The sequence below is a fragment of the Berghia stephanieae genome, chromosome 4 (assembly GCF_034508935.2).
Source record: "Berghia stephanieae isolate SIO BIC M18660-M18661 chromosome 4, UCSD_Bste_1.3, whole genome shotgun sequence".
NCBI classification, from domain to species: domain Eukaryota; kingdom Metazoa; phylum Mollusca; class Gastropoda; order Nudibranchia; family Aeolidiidae; genus Berghia; species Berghia stephanieae.
In genome coordinates this window covers 91401488-91422583 of record NC_088363.1, presented here as the reverse complement: position 1 = coordinate 91422583, position 21096 = coordinate 91401488, and the positions used below count along the sequence as shown (strand labels likewise).

General features: G+C 35.0%; 2 protein-coding genes across 5 annotated transcripts in view; one reads left to right on the top strand and one right to left on the bottom strand.

Annotated features, from left to right (window-relative positions):
* Window positions 1-21096, bottom strand: part of LOC144971565 (large ribosomal subunit protein bL9m-like) — an 89068-nt gene that overhangs the window by 54599 nt on the left and 13373 nt on the right. The gene's annotated exons all lie outside the window — the stretch shown is intronic.
* The window catches only part of LOC144971563 (uncharacterized), a 48065-nt gene that overhangs the window by 19362 nt on the left and 7607 nt on the right, over window positions 1-21096 (top strand). For 2 of the 4 annotated variants that reach the window (XM_078912603.1, XM_078912602.1), the window contains exons 2-12: window positions 1-491; window positions 3684-3878; window positions 8325-8392; window positions 9368-9506; window positions 12901-13067; window positions 14596-14669; window positions 16016-16104; window positions 16491-16720; window positions 17249-17466; window positions 18308-18418; window positions 20243-20322. The exon at window positions 1-491 is cut by the window's left edge and continues 15 nt beyond it. In XM_078912603.1, coding sequence (XP_078768729.1) covers window positions 120-491; window positions 3684-3878; window positions 8325-8392; window positions 9368-9506; window positions 12901-13067; window positions 14596-14669; window positions 16016-16104; window positions 16491-16720; window positions 17249-17466; window positions 18308-18418; window positions 20243-20322 — 1743 coding nt within the window. In that variant the 5' untranslated portion in view covers window positions 1-119. Of the gene's footprint in view, window positions 492-3683; window positions 3879-6278; window positions 7055-7152; window positions 7820-8324; window positions 8393-9367; window positions 9507-12900; window positions 13068-14595; window positions 14670-16015; window positions 16105-16490; window positions 16721-17248; window positions 17467-18307; window positions 18419-20242; window positions 20323-21096 lie in introns of those variants that run through there. The other 2 variants (XM_078912606.1, XM_078912604.1) reach the window with 2 other exon arrangements.

Sequence of the window (21096 nt, the reverse complement as noted above, 5' to 3'; positions counted from 1 at the left end):
GACAGGACGTAAGATTCAGAGAGCCTTTAACTCTCCCACCACTCAACACACAAACGTATTCTTTCCTGACCTCACCACAAACTAAAGAATTTTCAATCTTTGCACTGGCGCAAAAGCACATGGCCACAAAAAATGCAAGCCCAAACCACATTCTTCATAAATACGCGTCACAAAGTTCCCTATCCTCAACAACGAATTTACTACGCCGTCACGATACAGGAGTCATTTCATACTTCAAAGATGCCGAACCCAAGTCAGGTAAATCTGCGAACATTTCCCAAAGAAGACAGCAATTGCAGTCTTTACATTTTGGACAAAGCAAAAGGTCTAAACGGCAGCTTCACCGATATACATCCCTTCCCCCCAACCCCACCACAGACACAGAGAATCGAAGTGATGAAGATTCTTATGATGTATTAGGACAAAGTTTGAACGGACGACTCCAGAAAATCCATCTTCAGAATCCAAGAAGTATTCACTCTAGGTTTACGGTGAGTGGCTGTGATGATTTAATAAACCTACATTATCATACTATTAGATCAGTATCAAGAGGTTGGGTTTTAAAAAAAATAAATATTGCTATATATTCCACCCAAACTCACGATTACTCGCGGTAGTAGTAGTAGTAGTAGTAGTAGTAGTAGTAGTAGTAGTAGTAGTAGTAGTAGTAGTAGTAGTTGTAGTAGTAGTAGTAGTAGCAGTAGTAGTAGTAGTAGTAGTAGTAGTAGTAGTAGTAGTAGTAGTGTAGTAGTAGTAGTAGTAGTAGTAGTAGTAGTAGTAGTAGTAGTAGTAGTGTAGTAGTAGTAGTTGTAGTAGTAGTAGTAGTAGTAGTAGTAGTAGTAGTAGTAGTAGTAGTAGTAGTAGTAGTAGTAGTAGTAGTAGTAGTTGCGATTATCCGAAGTTGCAATTAACCGAAGTTGAGTGTCTTGTCCACTATTGTATCATTTTACTCATATATAGTAAACCCAAACCAGTTATTGTAAAACTCGTGTTATGGCGAGTGTGTAAATATTTCATCTGAGGGATAAATAAATTATTTTACAGGACCACGGTATCTTAGTTATCACCTTATTCATTGAAATATTGATCAATTGTTTTAAAGTAAAAGAATGTAGATAAGAGATTGTGTAGGTTATATATCATTTCTAATCAGTAAAAGGTTGTATAAATATTATAATTATTGAATCGCCTCTCTATAATAATATCATTATTTCATAAGTATGTTGGCTTTAAACATTGTAAATAACTGTAAATTCAAATTTAAGACAGGACACATAAGATAATATCATATATTAGTTACTATCTACATGATTATGTTAATATTATCAAGAATTATTACTCACTAACTGTGAAAAGTAAATCTTTCTTAAGAGATGTGACTATAGTTAAGTCTAAGTGAGTGTCAGTGCATAGTTTCTCACAGCCGTGGAGAGTAAAGTATCAAAATGTCTTTGTTTCTTTATGACAAAATGCAGAAGACGACCCTGTTTAGTAGATGAGAGTCATCTCGAATGACTATGTTGATTTTTTCATTACATGATTTCAGATAAAAATTATCAGCCTAAAATTGAAGGAAATTTTAACATTTTTTGGCAGTGTTTCTAAATTCTGTCCATTTTCAGATATTTTGTTATTCCCAGCTTATTGACCAATTTACCTCATTGAGTTTTCTTTAAAAATACATTCTCGTTTTAAGCTTTTTGATGACACAGCTGAACTGTTATGTCCACTCTAACTTCTCGTCAATGACGACCCCAAGAAACATTGTATTCTTCCAGTCTTTCAACAATTTCATCATTTTTTAAATAATAGGGTCGTGGCCATCATCAGCTGCTCTAAAGCAAATGATCATTCCTTTTGTTTTTTCACATTGAGCTGGAGATGGTTTTCTTCGCACCAATAAAACAAAATTGGATTCTAGATTGTGTGTGGTTTACAATATCACGTTCTGTGAGGATGAAAGCCTGAATTGAATTGTTGTGTTGTCTGCATATTTTAAGATAATGATATTAGAAATATTGCTTACACAGTCATTTGTATATATAGAAATAAGGAAAGGAACAAAAACTGTTCCTTGTGGGGCACTCGTGCTGGTGGATATGGTTGATGAATCAATTACCATATTATTATCTGTGCAGACTGACACACATTGTGGTCTTGCTGTCAAATAATTCACAATCCACAAAGCGCTGTTAGCAATACGTCGACGAATAAAGTCCTGATATATGCCTTTGGTATGTCAAGGTGTTTGTGGGTATATCGAATGAAATGGAGTATTATGTCGTCCACTCCGCGTATTGATGGTTGTCTAGATGAGTTTCGCATTGTGGAAGGAACAGTCCTTGTATGATCCTTTCAATGCTTTTCATAGAAATTGGAGTCATTGCAACAGGTCTGAAGTCATTCATTTTCTTTGCTGATGGTGTCTTTGGCACGCGACAATTTTGAAGTCAAGTTTTGAGTAGCGATAACGAGATTCCATCCGGTCCGCACGCCTTATTGGGATTTAGTTTTTTGAATATTTTTTCAACCGTCCCTTATTCTGTGATGACATCTGATTGTGCTCTTTTTTCTGAAAAGAGGCTTTCAGTCAGTTGCTTTATTTCTTCACTGATGTCATGATAGTCGAACCGTCTTTAGAACTGGTTAAGTTCGTAGAGATATTCTTTTTCCTTCCATTTCTTCATGTCGATTTTTGTTTTCTTTTTATCAAATCCAACTAGTTTCTTCATATCTGACCACAAACTTTTCATGTCTTTCGTTGTAAATGTGTCCTCCATATTGTTCCTTCCTTTTATCTTTTTCCTTTTTCGGAATTTAAAAAAATCTGTTTAAGTTGTGTAATGGTCTCTCTGTTTGTAAGCTCTTTTTTCTCATTTAACAGCACTATCAAGTCTCTGAGCATGATTTATTGTTTCCAAAATACTTCACATTTTTAGTTTTTACCACCGTGTCCTCACAGAAAGACAAATACCCACTGACCAGGTCGTTCAGGTCTTCTTACGAATTTGATGTTTCAATAAATAAATCCCAACATGTGCATTTGAAGCATCCTCTTAATGTCTCAATTTTGTCACTGTCACATTTTTTAATTCTTTATCTCGACACCCACGGATTTCAGCTTAGTTTTGTAGCTTGGCATCATGAGAATGATATCATGATCGGATTCTCTTAAAGGTGCCAATTGTCATCATTTATATCCATTTTTATTGCTGTAGACCAGATCCAGCGTTTTGTCCATTCCAGTTGGTGGGCAGGTGACGTTTTGGTATAGCGGGGAAAGACGAGTAGTAGTAATGGTAGTAGTAGTAGTAGTAGTAGTAGTAGTAGTAGTAGTAGTAGTAGTAGTAGTAGTAGTAGTAGTAGTAGTAGTAGTAGTATGTAGTAGTAGTAGTAGTAGTAGTAGTAGTAGTAGTAGTGTAGTAGTAGTAGTAGTAGTAGTAGTAGTAGTAAGTAGTAGTAGTAGTAGTAGTAGTAGTAGTAGTAGTAGTAGTAGTAGTAGTAGTAGTAGTAGTAGTAGTAGTAGTAGTAGTAGTAGTAGTAGTAGTAGTAGTAAGTAGTAGTAGTAGTAGTAGTAGTAGTAGTAGTAGTAGTAGTAGTAGTAGTAATAGTAGTAACCATCATCATCATCATCATCATCATCATCATCATCATCATCATCATCAACAAATTTATTTCTCCAGTTGATAGAGGATCGTTTCCTTACTAGTACCGCACCTTCAGACACCCAGTCTCCCAGAACACGAACAACATTCCATCCACAACCCGCATTGTCCAAGCCACTCTCGTCAAGGGAGACAGTTCGCGACGACCTGGGCATGGATGACATCACAATTGAACAAATTCAATCTCATCAGTATTTTAGGAGCTACATCGAGGTGAGTACGACTAATGCCGTTGATACCAATGATACACGATAAAATGAAATATATTTTGCCGGAATGCATTGCTCAAGAGATCGACCTTCATCAAATTTTATATGCCTTGTCTGGCCATTTATTATCAAGCATTCTCCAGATTATTATCTTGCATCTCTGCCGAACCTCATCTTCATTCCAACCCCAATCCTTATTTTTACTTCAATGCACAAGGCGTAAGAGGCGTTATGGTTAGATTGAGCTTTAAGCTTGAGTTATTCTGTTAAGCGCAATTTCCACTAAAATTTGCTCAATGCTCTTTATAAATGTTACAAGGAGTGTCAATCCATTAGCAACACTTAACATGAAGGACGCGATATGACGCCTGTAAGGCGCTGCTGCATTTTTTTTTATGAAGAGCCAATGCCGTTACCGACAAAGTACTTATTGAACCCCTGAGTGCAGTGATAGAATGTGTGTAAAGTACCTTTTTCCAAGGTTTTAAATTTGAGTTGCATTTAGCGAGACTGGAACAAGGTGCCTACGGGTTTGGAGTGAGTGTCCATAAAACACAAGACCACGAAGCCACACACCTGGTACCTAAACCGAGAGACATTACTGAGTCCAGGGTCCCGCTGATTCGTTCACCCAGTAACAAATGGGTAGCGGGGTCTCCTTGATATTAGTTGAAGTAAAAATGACAAGGAAAGAAACTGGTCACTCCACCACATTATGTCGGCGGTGCTAGACATGGTATTGCATCGCGAGCCGCTAAAGCTGAAAAAATCTCAACGTCTTTTCAGATAATATGGGAATACGTTTAATGCAAGGTATGGCATTGGCATAATAATTGTAAATCACATCGATCACCAATTGATTTGTTGAGGATTGTAATGGTGAAGATTAGGATCACCTCTTGATCGTCTATAATTTTTGCCCAAGTTCTTTACAATATCGAATGGAAGGGTTAACACACTATGAGCGTTCCATTTAGTAGCCTATAGCCATTTATTGATATAACATAACACTTCGTTGATACTGTGTGACGACACAACTCAATAATATTATATTAATAATCTTTTGTTTTAATCTAAATAACGTTACATGTTCCGTCTGGCCTTTTATAATTAACCTTTCTTCTATGAAAAGGAAAGAAAGATTTAGGGTAAATACTGGGTAGGTACTAATTCCGTCCCACGTTCAAGTTAAGAACTACATATAACTCAATTACGCAAATAATCTTGTTCTCCAAATCTTAATCGTAATAATATTATTTTTGTTATTATGAGCTCTTACTTTTGGAGTAAAACAATGGATTTATTAGGTGAAAGAAGTAATGACAGCTTGATAGTAATATTTGTGACAATCTTCGTCAATCTGGTATTGTGTTGGAACAAATTAGATTGGAATTCACGATTTCAAACACTTAGAATCACAAACTCACTCTCCTCATTGAACGCATTTATTTAAACTCACAAATTATGAAGAGTACGCGGGAAAACCATAGATGTCCATTTTTGAAATGTTTGTGACCGAGTAATGAAAATGGTCTAGATATTCCCTCTATAACAAGACAGCTCAAAAACTACAACCATAACTCTTTATAATGGTTGTATTTTTAATTTTCTTTGCTGCTCTATTTATAGAGGGAAAGTCTATACCCCTGACATTACTCAAGGGGACAGACACAAAAATTTCAAAAGGTGGCCATCTGCGTTTTTCCTCTGTACCCTTCATATCTTTATAAGATGATGTTGAAATCCAATCAAAAGCCTGGACTAAAATTCGTTTTGAAATAAGTAGTCACAAGGGCAACGTGGCTCAGGTTTTCGCTTTGTAGTCGAAAGGTACAGAGTTCGACAACATGTCACTTTACGCGACCCATTGCGACTAACTCCTCAGTTATCCAAGTCTTCAATTGAAATATACTCCAAAGAAAATTGTCCCCTTAGGTATGAATAAAGGGGATTCTATTTTGTGTTTTTGATTGTGTTTTTATAAATCAACATTCTGAACCACGAGTCTTGTCCCAGATTTGAGTTTTTTTGACAAGATGAGCGTCATTAAAATCGATCAATGATTAGAGGACGAGTTTTCTGGTCAAATTTTTTTTAACGATTTTTTCCAGAGTACGGCAGTCAATGAATTTTACAATGGTTAATGAATGAGGTAAAAGATAAAAGGTTGAAAATAATTATGACATCAGACGGCGTTAGTCGTGCAAATCTAATTCATTATTCATGTTATGATTCCAATATGACTAGACAGGACATATCTAGTGAATTTCTCTTATCTCTTTCAATGGATTTACGGGGCTTACAATCAAGGCTGGATAGTGGCTTATATTATTTGAAGAAATTACTCTCCTACACGCCACCGATACTATTTGACGTAGAGTCTAGTTTGAACCAATACTATGGGAAGTCGGTTGATCTTAGACGACGGACATAGATCTATATTATTATCACAAGCATTATTCTTGCTGGACTATGCGTTTCTCTTTTACATAAAAATATTTTATTTTTTTATTGTTTTTTGGAAGTCATTCAGTAAAGGACATAGATATTTTGATTGGAAAAATTAGAAAGTGCTGCATCTTAAAAACAATATAGATATGTATCTCACATTTAATTTGATGAAAATTTATTGGTCATAATAAATTACAAACTACGTTTTCAATTTTAATTTCATAACACTATTTTTCCGATCTCATCTCTTAATAATGGTTCAAAAGGACACTATGGATCAAATGCTCAATGCACATCATTTTGTCAATAAACCATTTCATCCTAAAGTTAATAACATGCTGACAATCAGACAAACCTATAATAAAATGTCTGTTGAAAATTATTCGAAGCATGATGTAAGACCATTTCAGCCAAGTAACAAACGACAAAACCACAGCACGTACCGAAATCTAACTAACATGAAAGCAACAGAGGCGCCTTCACTGCCTTTCAAAACATTAATCAACAAAGTGAGAAATTTTAAACATTCAAACGACATATCAACAGATACCCACAAAAAATTTGGTAAAGTACAACACGAGAGTAAAAAGACTAACCTAAATCGGACATTGCGGCATCAAGAATTCAAAGAAGAAAAGTTTCTGGTTGGTTTGAAAAACAATCAAGAAAAGTAAGACATTTTCCAACTACCGACAAAAACTCGACGATCACTCCAATATTCATGTTAAGGTATTACAAGTCATAAATGAAAGGGACCAGAGAGAAACCATTTGTTTTGTTGGGTTTTTTTTGTTTTTTTTTGCGGGGGGTTTTCTTTTTTTTTTTCTTTTTTTTTTTTGGGGGGGGGGTTTGTTTTGTTTTGTGTTTTTGTTTTGTTTTGTTTTTTGCTGGGTTTTTTTTCGTTCTTTTCTTTTTTTTTTTTTTTTTTTTTTTTTTTTTTTTTTTTTTTTTTTTTTTTTTTTTTTTTTTTTTTTTTTGTTTGTTTTTGCTTTTGTATGTTTTTCTTTCTTTCTTTTTTTTGGGGGGGTTTAAAGCCCCATTGTATTTCCAAGACCGATTTACTAAAATTTTCTTTAGATTATTAAACGATATCTAACTATCTGAAAACAAATAGCCTAACTTATTTTGAACCTTTATTCGAAAGAAAAACGGATTTAAATGAATCATGTACTCCAAAGGTCAATCAATGCTACAGATAAATCAACCTATTTTTGCAGCGAAAATTCCCGTCAGACATTGTCACCGAAAGTCAGATTAAGTGCTACTTTTGGGAAATCATCAAGCCATTCCTCAAGAGCTGGGCAATGTTACCAAGGCAATAGACAATATGGCCTGCATCGGCTTCCAAATTTTGCAGACAAATTGAGAGGATATGGTTATGTTTTTGGAAAATCTTTAGGCACCAGGCGACGTTATTCTGAAAATTTGCAACGGCTAAAGTCACGACTGAAAAAGTCTCGTTCTCAAGGCGATTTTGGACCCAGACTCTTCATGGTAAGCCAAAAACTTGGCTTTACTTTAAGCTGATTATTCGATTTTGATATATGGTGTAGAAAATCCCTTTCAAATCCACAATTTTCATTTTACTTGAGTCTCTACGCTTTACATTCAGCATTCCATTTGTAAATCGTCATTATTCAGTTAACTGCAAGACTCTGGAAAAAACGTATTTAAAAATTTGACCAGAAAACTCGTCCTTCAAATATTAATTAATTTTAATGACCCTCGTCTTGGCAAAAACTCTCAAACTTGTGATTTCGCAAAGTCTCAGGTTTGGGAGTTTTTGCCATGATGAGGATTATTTAAAGATGTGTTTTCTGGCCAAATTTTTTAAATACGAGTTTCTCCAGAGTCCGGTATTTAACTTGATAACACCATTTCCCAATACCACAATCATGCCCCATCTACAATACCTACAAACATGATCACCACCTAGATATTCATTGTTTATTTATCCAACTATAACAATTGCTAAACTTCTAACAAACATTTATTTCAGCCAAAAGTTCGGTTTCGCAAAGCTGTCAGGTTAATCATCCTTCTACTGCGAGCAATTTTCACAACAAGGTGAGTATTCTTTGTGGCGCTTTGTTATAAAAAAAGACAGACAGGCAGACAGTAAGAAAGATAAGTCAGTCATCAGAAAGATAGATAGATTGGTTTAAACACATACACACATATACACACGCGCATACATACATTATATCAGGTGGTCACCAAAACAAAACGAGCCGTTGTTTATTTCTTTCAATTAAAAAAAAAGTTATAAAGATGTCTTTTACAATTTTTTACACTATTAGAACGATTCTTTGTTAATAGAATTGCAAAATATTTAAATGATTGAATGAGCGGGTTTTGAATACATAATATAAAATCTTGTAGCACCACCTAAAATGTTGATATCGGCGAAAAGATGACTCAAATTATTGTAGCATTTGCGCGTTGTAATTCTTTAAAGAACACACTTGTTGCTATGCCTGGAAAACTCTATGCACATCCATTTACATATCTGTCAAAACAATACTGAACCATTCTGCACTATTTGTTTGAACAGTTGAAGAAAGGAATCTGTCTCAAGCAGAAGCAGATCTATATCCTTGCAGATTGTTATCAAAACAAACATGTATCTATTCTCAATCCAACAAATTCAAATGTTATTTTTCAAATCATAGTGGATTTTTAAATTAGTTTCTCGTGTACAATGCCGTTTACAGAGGCCGACAAATTTACTATAGAGACACTGTACAAAGAGAAGATAGATAGATAGATAGATAGATAGATAGATAGATAGATAGATAGATAGATAGATAGATAGATAGATAAGATAGATAGTTAGATAGATAGATAGATAAGATAGATAGTAGATAGAAGAAATATAGATAATAGATAGATAGATAGATAGATAGATAGATAGATAGATAGATAGATAGATTCAATCCAATGAATAAATGAGTTTGACACACTTGACCATTAATTTTTTCCAGGGATACCAGTCGACAGAAAATAAGTTATTTATTTTTGTGCTCATTATTTATCTAACAGAGAACGTATACAACGACAGGAAAAAGCACGGAAATTAAGCATGTGTCTAAATTTGAGTGATCCTCACATGACATCAAAACGGGCATATGAAACCTACGGAATATCCTTTGATCCTCAAGATTTCAAAGCCAACAGACAGGTGAGAAGAGTCTATCGACAAAATAGATGTAGAATGGGAGGGAAGCGGATAAGCGAGGGGAAGAGAGGAAGGAGGTGGAGAGAGGATTAAAGAAGAGGAAGAAGACAATGAGGAGAAGCAGACGGAGGAGGTAGAGAAATAGGGAGGAGAACCTTTCTTTTTTAAATATGTAAAATAGATAAGCATAGCATAGAAGTTGATGGGTGGCAAAGGGAAATTAGAAGAAGAAGAAGAAGAAGAAGAAGAAGAAGAAGAAGAAGAAGAAGATGATGATGATGATGATGATGATGATGATGATGATGATGATGATGATGATGGTGGTGGTGGTGGAGGTGGTCGTCGTCGTTGTGATGGAAGTAGTAGTAGTAGTAGTAGTAGTAGTAGTAGTAGTAGTAGTAGTAGTAGTAGTAGTAGTAGTTGTTGTTGTTGTTGTTGTTGTTGTTGTAGTTGTTGTTGTTGTTGTTGTTATTGTAGTAATATTAGTAGAAGTCGTAGTAGTAGTAGTAGTAGTAGTAGTAGTAGTAGTAGTAGTAGTAGTAGTAGTAGTAGTAGTAGTAGTAGTGTAGTGTAGTAGTCGTAGTATTAGTTTATTAGTAGTGATTGTGTGGAGGAAGAGGAGGAGGAGGAAGAAGAGAAGGAGGAGGAGAAGGAGGAGGAGGAGGAAAAGAAGAAGAAAAAGAAGAAGAATATGATGATGATGATGATGATGATGATGATGATGATGATGATGATGATGATGATGATGATGATGATGATGATGATGATGATGGAGTATGGAGAGGGTGTCTGAGAAAAGGAAGGGATGATGTTGAAAAAACAAAGGCAGTGTCAAGTAAGATTTTAATCACCAAACCTAATCAAGAACAATGTAGAAGTCTATAAATATTGAAGAGTGCGTGTTTACCCTGACACACTCCAATAGATCGCAGGTTTCCCAATAATTAATTTTAATCTTTTATTTCAGACTCGGCTGCATTTCCTACAAATTAATTTGATTGTGACGTCGATTGTGACGTAACTGATAAGTTCTCTTGTTCGGCGCTTCTAAAAATTCGGTCTTATCTCTTGTGTTTTTTTGGTCATCCACTGACTTTAATTTTCCCCATTCGATTCAGAGTGAGGTGAACGCGTACAGGGCTCTATGCGATATTGAAATAATACTCATTTAAAGCGGCGCAGTATAAAGTTGGATTCCTCTAAATGGGAATAAATCAAGCACTTTAAGGCGAAATGAGCATTGTAGAACTTAGGACTAATGGGTTTTAATGAGCAGGACAAACTTATCTGCTGTTATGAGCTGACATTTTGTTGACGAATATTCTTAAATCTAAACTATCATTCCAGTATTGCAAAAGATACCCACACAAACCATTCATAAGATCCATAACTATTGCAAAATTTGTGAACATTTCTTCCGTTCCTATAAATATTCTTTAAGTGTTCCCTTTTTTTTTTTTCCTTTTTTTTTGTTCCTATCACATAAATTTAGCTTCATTTCTATATAAGATTACTTCTACAATTAAAATTACAACTTCCACTACTACTACTACAACTACTAATTACTACTACAACTACTACTACTACTACTACTACTACTACTACTACTACTACTACTACTACTACTACTACTACTATCTACTACTATACATACTACTACTACAACTACAACAACAATTACTACTACTACTACTACTTCTACTACTACTACTACTACTACTACTACTACTACTACTACTACTACTACTACTACTACTACTATGACTACTACTACTGTTACCACTAATACCATTAAGAGTTTTGAGCTGAGAGCAACCTATCCCAAAGCAACAACGAGTCATGTTTTCTTCTGATAACAAATCTATATGTTTATCAAATGTTATGACACGATTATTGACAAATCAATCCTTTAATTTAAGTCTAGTTTTTGTTAAAGAGCAATATGGATTTTATTGTCGACATCTTTATCATATTTGTTAGCTTGATATCGAGATTATTGACACAAGGTCAAACATTATTATACTCTTTTTTTTCTGCAAATAACGATTTTATCAATCGGAGACAGTAGTTCGTAATTTTACAATAGGCCTGGAAAAAACAAAACAAATATGGAATGTCTTTACCGTAGCTCATTAGTCACATGATTTACACACATACACACACACACACACACACATATATATATATATATATATATATATATATATATATATTATGTGTGTGTGTGTGTGTGTGTTTAACATTCCTCTAACACTAGGTCATATATTACTTTAGCTCTCTCTCTCTCTCTCTCTCTCTCTCTCTCTCTCTCTCTCTCTCTCTCTCTCTCTCTCTCTCTCTCTCTCTCTCAACACATAAACACGCACTTTCACATAAGCAAACTCGCACATAAAAAAAGCACTCATTCTCTCTCTCTCTCTCTCTCTCTCTCTCTCTCTCTCTCTCTCTCTCTCTCTCTCTCTCTTCTCTCTCTCTTTTATCTATCTATCTATCTCTCTCTCACTCTCTCATATATATATATATATATATATATATATATATATATATATATATATATATATATACATATTATCATACATCCCTTCCCCATCTCTTGCACTTGCATACTTTCCGTGTGTCTCTCATTCTCTCTCTCTCTCTCTCTCTCTCTCTCTCTCTCTCTCTCGCTCATCTTACGGTCAAATCATTCCTCATTTTCTTTGTTCTCTCCTTATTTCTCCCTATTTGTGTGTATCAGAAAGAGCGCGCGCGCGCGAGAGAGAGAGAGAGAGAGAGAGAGAGAGAGAGAGAGAGACAGAGAGAGAGACAGAGAGAGAAGGAGTGAGAGAGAGAGAAAGAGAGATAGATAGATAGATAGATAGAATGATAGATAGATAGTCAGAGAGAGGGAGGGAGAGAGAGAGAGAGAGAGAAGAGAGAAGAGAGAAGAGAGGAGAAGAGACAGAGAGAGAGACAGAGAGAGACAGAGAGAGAGAGAGAGAGAGATAAGGAGGGGAAGCAAATTTTTACATTGATTTTTTTTAATTGATCAGTGTAGAAAGAAAGTCATACAAATTCTATTTTGAACTGTAATGTTTAACGATTTATGGAAGTTCAGCGTTAAGTTTCCACTTGATTAAATCAATAATACTTTTTCTACTTTACATGAGGTATGAATTCAGCCACGGCCCCCCAGGATGTTTGTGTGAACAATGAGCTGTAAAGATAATATCATTGAAGAATGATCATTTAAGAGGAAAAATAGACGACTTTCTCTCTCTCTCTCTCTCTCTCTCTCTCTCTCTCTCCCTCTCTCTCTCCCTCCCTCTCTCTCTCTCTCTCTCTCTCTCTCTCTCTCTCTCTCTCTCTTGGTATAACACTCACCCCAGACAAAAATAAGCATGCATTATAATTTCAGATCCAAATCACGCCCGAGGCACGAAATATCTTGTCCATGGATCCAATCCTCAGGTCATCACAACAACTGCACGCTGTGTTGGTGTCCCTACGTCAGGCTGTGCCAGAATTCAGCGAGTTTCCCATTAATATGCAGCAATCCCTAGCCAGAGTTGGAATATACGAACGGTAATATAACAATAATAATAATAATAATAATAATAATAATAATAATAATAATAATAATAATAATAATATAATAATAATAATAATACTTAATACTAATAATAATAATAATAATAAAATATAATAATTAAAAATAATAATAATAATATAATAATAAAATAAATAATAATAATACAGTAGTATCTAGTAGCATGAACGACGCATCAAAAAAATAAAATCCATCAAAATGTAGGTCAGATAATGGAAAGTCGCGTCTATATAACGAAATGTAAGTCAATTAGGGTAATTAGTGAAGATATATGATTTCAGACGTTAAAAATAAACTTGATATAGAGCTTTGGAATCTTGCAGGCTAAGGGAAATAATCCTATATTGTCGGTCCAAATTTCATGAGACCTACCACCAAAGTTTTTACGTTTAATCTTGATAGATGCTAACATTTAAAGTCATGAGATCTAGGATATATTAGAGATACATACAGTTGGAGTAAACGTTGAGTGCAGAGGGAGGCAGAAGATTCAAATACACCAAAGCTGACTAGATTCTAGCCTTGACTGGAAGCTACTTGTAAAGTATAGGGCCTAAACGTGGATTTTAAATTTCTATTAAATGGACAACACCATCTTAAATTAATCTATTCAGTTTAGGAGACAAGACCAAAGAGTTTACATTAAGAACTAGAAAAATATTCTTTCTTGTAATGCGCTTTAAGTACGTTATTGGATATTGCGCTGTTTAAAAGCTCAGGTTTATTTGTTTTTTCTCAAGATGTGTCTTCCGGCCTGTACATTTTTATTCATCATGAATTAGCTCCATCACCAATTATTATTGTTTATACACTTCTTTGAGAAGCACCGCTAACACTGTTATGCTCATAACAAACGTGTTCCAAACATGACCACAATTAAAATTCTACATGTTTTAACAAAATATATATTCAGTTTTAACGATAGTTGCGAGAAGATCCCATCCTTTAGGTACATTCACCAGTTCATCAAGGGTCTATGTCGTTTATACGTAAGGGAAACCATCCATTAAATCTTGTCTTTCTTTCTTTACTTTTTTATTCTTCAATGCTTTAATAAAATATTTGTGTTGAAATCAAGAGTTGATATTTATTATTCGTATTAAATCTGTACAGTAATGTTTACGTACAAGTACGTCTTTTTAAAGCACTGTCGGAATAAGTTGGTTTCTCTAAAATAAAAATCCAAATGTACCGACGGTATTTTGCATGAACGGCCTTCAGTTATATTAAACGGAGGGCCAAGGCATGAAATTGTCTTTAACTGGATGTTCTTTAATATGAAAGATTAATTGAAGCTTCCAAAGCTTTTATTCAGAAAGAACTCCACGCCTCCAAATAAGTATGCTTTAAATACAGTGTTATTTTTTGTGGTGATTATTATTAATAATAGGACAGTTTTAAAAAGTTGTATATAGACGTCTATGGATATATCAAACAGCATTTAAATGTTTGACACTTGCGCCCCTTATGGTTGTGAATATGATTACCAATCTACTCTCACAGGTTTTCAGCTAAACGAGTCATCATCAGACAAGGACATCTTGCTGACAACTTTTATTTCATTCTCTCGGGAACAGGTTAGTCTGATACAAAGCCCTTTCTATTATTTATTTTGAAAACATTCACATCAAATGTCGATCGATAAGATAAACCCCTTTCCAGTTTGTGAAAAAGTCTAAAACCTGACACTTTTTTTAGAAGAGATTGGCTTGTGTGATTACTCGGGATTGAGACATTTTGACGAGATGAGAAGAGGGGGGGGGGTTAGAGGGGGAGGGTGCCTCTTGATCGATCCATATATCGAAATCACGTTTAGGAGTAACATGTCAGGGCACTACATAATGGAAGCATGCATCTTAACTCTCCTTGTAAATAAACAAGAAAGGAATTATTAACCAGCAGGTTAGGATCATTTGGTCGACACAATGACAAAGTGTCAAGGAGAGACCCGAAGTGTAGTTTAGTGATCTCACAGGTCTAGCTCTCTCTCGTATGAAAGCAACTAGGTACCTATCTTGGTTTAAGGGGGATTTCATCAGGTGTACTTCAGCTTTTGGATTCACAATAATTTTTCTAATATGTTCTATTTTTCTTTTTGTTTTTTGTTTTTTTGTTTGTTGTTGTTTGTTTGTTGTTTTTTGTTGTTTTTTTTTTGGTTTTGTATTGTTTTCTTTCTTTCCTTTTAAAAAAAAATTCTTTAAAAGATTTTTTAATGACACTTTGCGCCATATCTAAGCTAGCCATTCACTATACTGTGTGACCATATTGCTTCTGATTCTGGTTCAATAAAGCTGAAATTGCTATCGTTTAAAAAACCATTATATTCGTTTCACAACGTTTAAAGTCGTTTTAACGATTAACTTTGATGCTTTCAGTAAGGTTTTTTCTTCTTCTTTTTTCTTTTTCCTTATTGTTATTTTTTGTGATCATATTGTTGTTGTTATTATTGTTGTTGTTGTTGTGGTTGTTGTTGTTGTGGTTGTTGTTGTTTTGTTGTTGTTGTTGTTGATGATGATGATGATGATGATGATGATGATGATGATGATGATGATGATGATGATGATGATGATGCCGATGCATTTGTGATGTTGTTTCCTTGTTTTGTTTTGTTTATGTTTTTGTTGTTTGCATGTTTTTTGTTGTTTTTTTTGTTTCTGTTTTGTTTTGGGGTTTTTTGGGGGGGGGGATTTTTTTTTTTGGGGGGGGGGGGGGGGTGTTTGTTCGTTTTTTGTTAGGGCTTTTTCGGGGGGAATTGTTCTTTATTGTTTTTGATTTGTTTGGGGGTTTTTTTTCGGTTATTCATTCATTTTTAAAATTCATTATTAGGCATTTTGTGCACTTGTTTACTTTTGGAAAGAGGTGAGCTTTCTGTACATTGCTCAATATACGGTGGCGTTGCTAATCTTTTATCATTTTATTTCAGCCGTCGTCACTCTTTTGGACATAGACAAATTGACAGGGGAACAGAAAGCCAGAACCGCCGCTGTTTTAGGACGAGGAAAGAGTTTTGGGGTAACATGATTATAATCAATTCATGTTTAAGATTCAAATTACTAGATATTCAAAGCCAATACTTGTTTTTCCTCATAACGTTAACTTAGATAACAAGGTAAAGAGGATTAGTTAATTTGAAAAGGGTAAACAAATAAATTACAATGTTCACCAATAGTTCTGTGCAATTTACCTGATAAAGAGCGGCTCTTGCTCTCTTGCATTTAGAATTTTCGAACGAATTCGCAGCGCGACCAATTTTATGACTTTCTCGGTGTTCAAAGAAAATAAAATCTGCATTATTTTAGCCAATCATAAAAAAATTTAAGCAATCGGAGAAGTCAAATAAGATTTTTAAAAACCTCTATCTCTCAATTTATTTCTGCTTCATTTCCTTTCAATTCCAGGAACTAGCGTTGATGCACAAAGCCAGGCGGAGTGCGACGGTGACATGCCGAGATGATGTGGAGCTTTTGTCTGTAGGAAGAGAAGATTTTGTGGATATATTCATGCACGTTGATAGGGGTGTAGATCCTGAGCACATTCGCTTTTTGAGAACTCTTCCCATGTTGCGAGGATGGCCGTTACAAGTCCTTCCAAATGACAATCCCAAAGTAGTTCTGTTTACTTATGTGAGGTGAGTTCAAACGTCTCCCGTTACAAAACAACATTGCTTAATCGTAGGCTAATCTTAGAAACTGTCAACCAGACAGTTTATTAGACTTTCACGATGTGTGAAAGGGTTTGAAGTTTATCTCTGTATATCACGTCTCTTCAATCCGAATGTATTATATATATATATATGAAACATCGATCTCAAAGGGAATAAATTTATTCTGCGGACAATATGCCAACTGACGACGTGGATGAAAGCCACAGAAACATATGTTTTGGCCACATATAAGTGAGTGATCCCATTTATATTTATAATATAATATATATATATATATATATATATATATATATATATATATAGAGAGAGAGATGAGAGTAGAGGAGGAGAGAGAGAGAGAGATGAGTGTGTTATCAGCATATATACGAAACATTGGGTACTTTTTAAAAAATATGCTTTTAAAATGTTTGAAGATGATGAACAGGTTTAAATGACCATATTATTATATATTGAATATAAAGGCTCAAAAATGCCTACCTATCTACATCATAGGAAGGGTGTTGTCCTCTGTCGTGACAGTAACAGCAGTGAATGGATCTACATTATCAAAAGCGGGTCGTGTCGCATCATCAAAGCACTTGCTGCCCTCCCAGCAAACAGACTCAAAAAATCTACGTTTTCCAGCAAACCAAAGACCCTTACACCCATCCGTCCAAGATCATCCCGCACTAAATCCTTGACCAGGATTGAAGAAGAGTCATCCTTTGTAGGTAAGCATATCAAGGGCAATAGATTGTTAAATACCCCAGAGTCAATGGTATGAAAGCCCCAAAGTCCATCCTTACACAACTATTATTCCAAAAGGATATCAAAGTAACTTCTTAAACTTAAATGATTCCAAGAAATCACTTCTGACTTCAAATGTCCTGAATAATGTAATCGCAAATCAAACTGCACTTTGTTGTCAACTTAAACCTTATTATTTTGATGTTTATGATGATGATGATGATGATGATGATGATGATGATGATGATGATGGTAATGATGATGATGATGATGATGAGATGATGAATGATGGTATGATGATGATGATAGATGAGAAGAGGAGGAAGAAGAGAAGAGAGAAGAAAAAGAAGAAGAAGAAGAAGAAGAAGAGAAGAAGAAGGAAGAAGAAGAGAAGAAGAAGAAGAAGAAGAAGAAGAAGAGACGAAAGAGAAGAAGAAGAAGAAGAAGAAGAGAAGAAGAAGAAGAAGAAGAAGAAGAAGAAGAAGGGAAGAAGAAGAAGAAGAGAAGAAGAAAAAGAAGAAGAAAAGAAGAAGAAAAGAAGAAGAAGAAGAAAGAAGAAAAGAAAGAAGAAGAAGAAGAAGAAGAAGAAGAAGAAGAAGAAGAAGAAGAAAGAAGGAAGAAGAAAGAAGAGAAGAAGAAGAAGAAGAAGAGAGGAAGAAGAAGAAGAAGAAGAGAAGAAGAAGAAGAAGAAGAAGGAAGGAAGGAAGAAGAAGAAGAAGAAGAAGAAGAAGAAGAAGAAGAAGAAGAAGAAGAAGAAGAAGAAGAAGAAGAAGAAGAAGAAGAAGAAGAAGTATGATATAGTGTTCACGTTTATGATATTTGTAGATGAAGACGGATCAAGCTTCCATTCAGGTGAAACAGATGATCTAGAACTACGTGTGAACGGAAATACCACACCACGCTTATCATTTGAGCGGGACAGAAGCGACATGGATGGTATGAAAAAAAAACAAAAAAACACAAATGTTCCATCGCCTCGAAGTGATACCGTATCATGTCGGGGTAAACAAGATGCTAAAAAGGGAATTGATAGTTAAAATGACAAATATTGTAAAATTTGGTTTTAATCAGTTTAAAAATGATATTCATGTTCCTTGTACTTGTACAACAAGCATAAAATTTAATCCTGTCTCATTTGAATTCGTTTTTGTGGATCTATCTAAACCACCCGACATGATACTGTTTTGAGATCGAGAGGTCACACCGTTTTTAACATTTTCACTATTATTTGCATTGCTTTAAAACTGGTAATTTAATAGTACAACACTCTAAGGGCTTAATCGTGTAGCCTATCATCGATCTTATGTCATCAATAGAGGGAGTTTTAAAAGAAAAGAAAAAAAAGGCCGAGCATTTATATAACGCAATATGTACTAAACGTTCTCAAAGCGCAAACAAGGAGTCCCTAGCCAATACGTAACATGTAGGATCGACGTACGAGACAGTACATTTTTTCCCGACACAGACTGTTAACGACCAGGTCCTCATTTTACACCTGAGTTAGGAGAGAGAATATGAGTAAAGAGATTTTTCCAATGACTAAACTATACGCTGCTCAGGGCCTATGGAGCTTCTGATCGTAGCCATCGTTAAGTTCTCGTCTGACACTGAAACCCAAAAAGAGTGGCATTTTGACGTCATTATTTGTTTTTTGCACCGCCTAGTGAGTTGCCGTTAGTAGTGCTCATGGGTGGTCCCATTGGTCGAACTATTGAATACAACTCACGATTTGTTTTCTTTTGTGGCCAAAGACTGGCACTTTGACGTCATTTTTTGGTCAGTGTCAGGCTATAAGTTAACGATGGCTACGTTCCGATCCGATAGCGAGTGCCATACCACAAGACAACACACACACTCATCTGTCACAAAAATTAAGCTCTGCCCCTTCTTTTGCTATTGGTTTTAATTGGCAAATCTGATGATCTTTGCACTTTAAAGCTCGCTGAATGCAATTTGATTTTTCGCTCACCATATTTGGGAAAGTCATAAAGTTAAATGATAGATTTTATCAGCGTAGGATTTGGTTAAAAATGTGACATTGTAGTTGTAGCATCGATAAAGGTTACCAGTGGCGTGGCATGGTTACAGTATAAGGTGGTGCCAGAATTAGAAGAAAATGACTTAAAACATGCTATAAAACTTTGAAACTTAAAGAATAAATAAGAGGCAGTATATAATACCATTTCTCAGTTGTTGTTTTTTTTTTATTTGTTTTTTTGTTGTTTTTTTTTTGAAATACTGTTATCCATTTTTAAAAGATGGAGGCAGTGCCAGGCACCAAATCAACCAATATAGCCACGCCTGAAGGTTACATAACATGTATTCTAAAAGTTAGCGTATTTGGGGGGGGGGGGGGAATCAATAATGAAAAGCACATTTAGAATTAATATCATCATCATCATCATCATTATCATCATGACCTAGAGTGAGATAAAACTGAGACAACGCTGGGAGTAACCATTATATAAAAGGTGAATGGGTAAAGAACAGGAAAAAAAATTGACCTGAATTGTATAATTTTCAATCAAGAACGCACTTCATCTCTAATAACTTGAATGAGAATGCTTTATTCTATCGTAACAGGAGTTTGGGGCAGTGGGGTAAAAAATTGTCTCGCTGACATTGTATTCTGCATATGAAAAAAAACAGGAATTTTCATCATTATTGCCGCGGAGGGAGTTGATGAGGTACATACTTATTATAGTAATTTATGATAACTTCATTTTATCGTTCTTATTGACTGTTTTTCTTCACGAACAGAGAAGAAATCGGGTCTTCAATGCATTCAAAGTCTTGATGCCATCACGGACCAGAAGCATCAATATAACAATGACTCCAGCGTAAGTAAAGCTCTTAGGGTATTATTATTATTATTATTATTATTATTATTATTATTATTATTATTATTATTATTATTATTATTATTATTATTATCATCATTATTATTATGCGCTATAGCGTAGAATAACTGCAGCCGAAATTTGGTTTTATAGACGCATTTTTAGAATCTCATGGAAAGATAAAATAAAAAACGAGGAGGTATTAAAACAAATTGGAGTTCGACCAACTTTGGTAAACACCATCAGAAAAAGACAGTTAAAATTTCTCGGACATATTTACAGAAAAAAACGGAATTGAAAAGATTGTACTTACGGGTAAAGTTGCCGCGAAGAAAAGAAGAGGGTGACAGAGGATAGATTACATTGACAACCTGAACAGATGGATTGGTGGAGGAGGAACAGGAATCGAACTATTGAGAAGATCTGAGGACAGATATGGTTGGAGGGACATGATCGCCGATGTCTGCAACAGGCCTGGCACTTGATGATGATAGTGCCATTATACACAAATAAATGGTGCTCAGATGTGCTTAACAATAGTTTGTTTTGGTATCACACAAGTTCATTCATTCGACCACAAATCACCACAACAGTCACACACATATATCATGTTCGAAGATCACATAGAATCACGAAAAGCAGAATGAAAAAGATTGGTTTTTAAATGCCGTTTGAAGACTGGTAAACTTTCACATTGTCGGGTTTTAAGTGGGAAAGAATTCCATATGATTGGAGCCGAAAATGCAAAACCAAGCTCAGCAGACTTTTATTTTG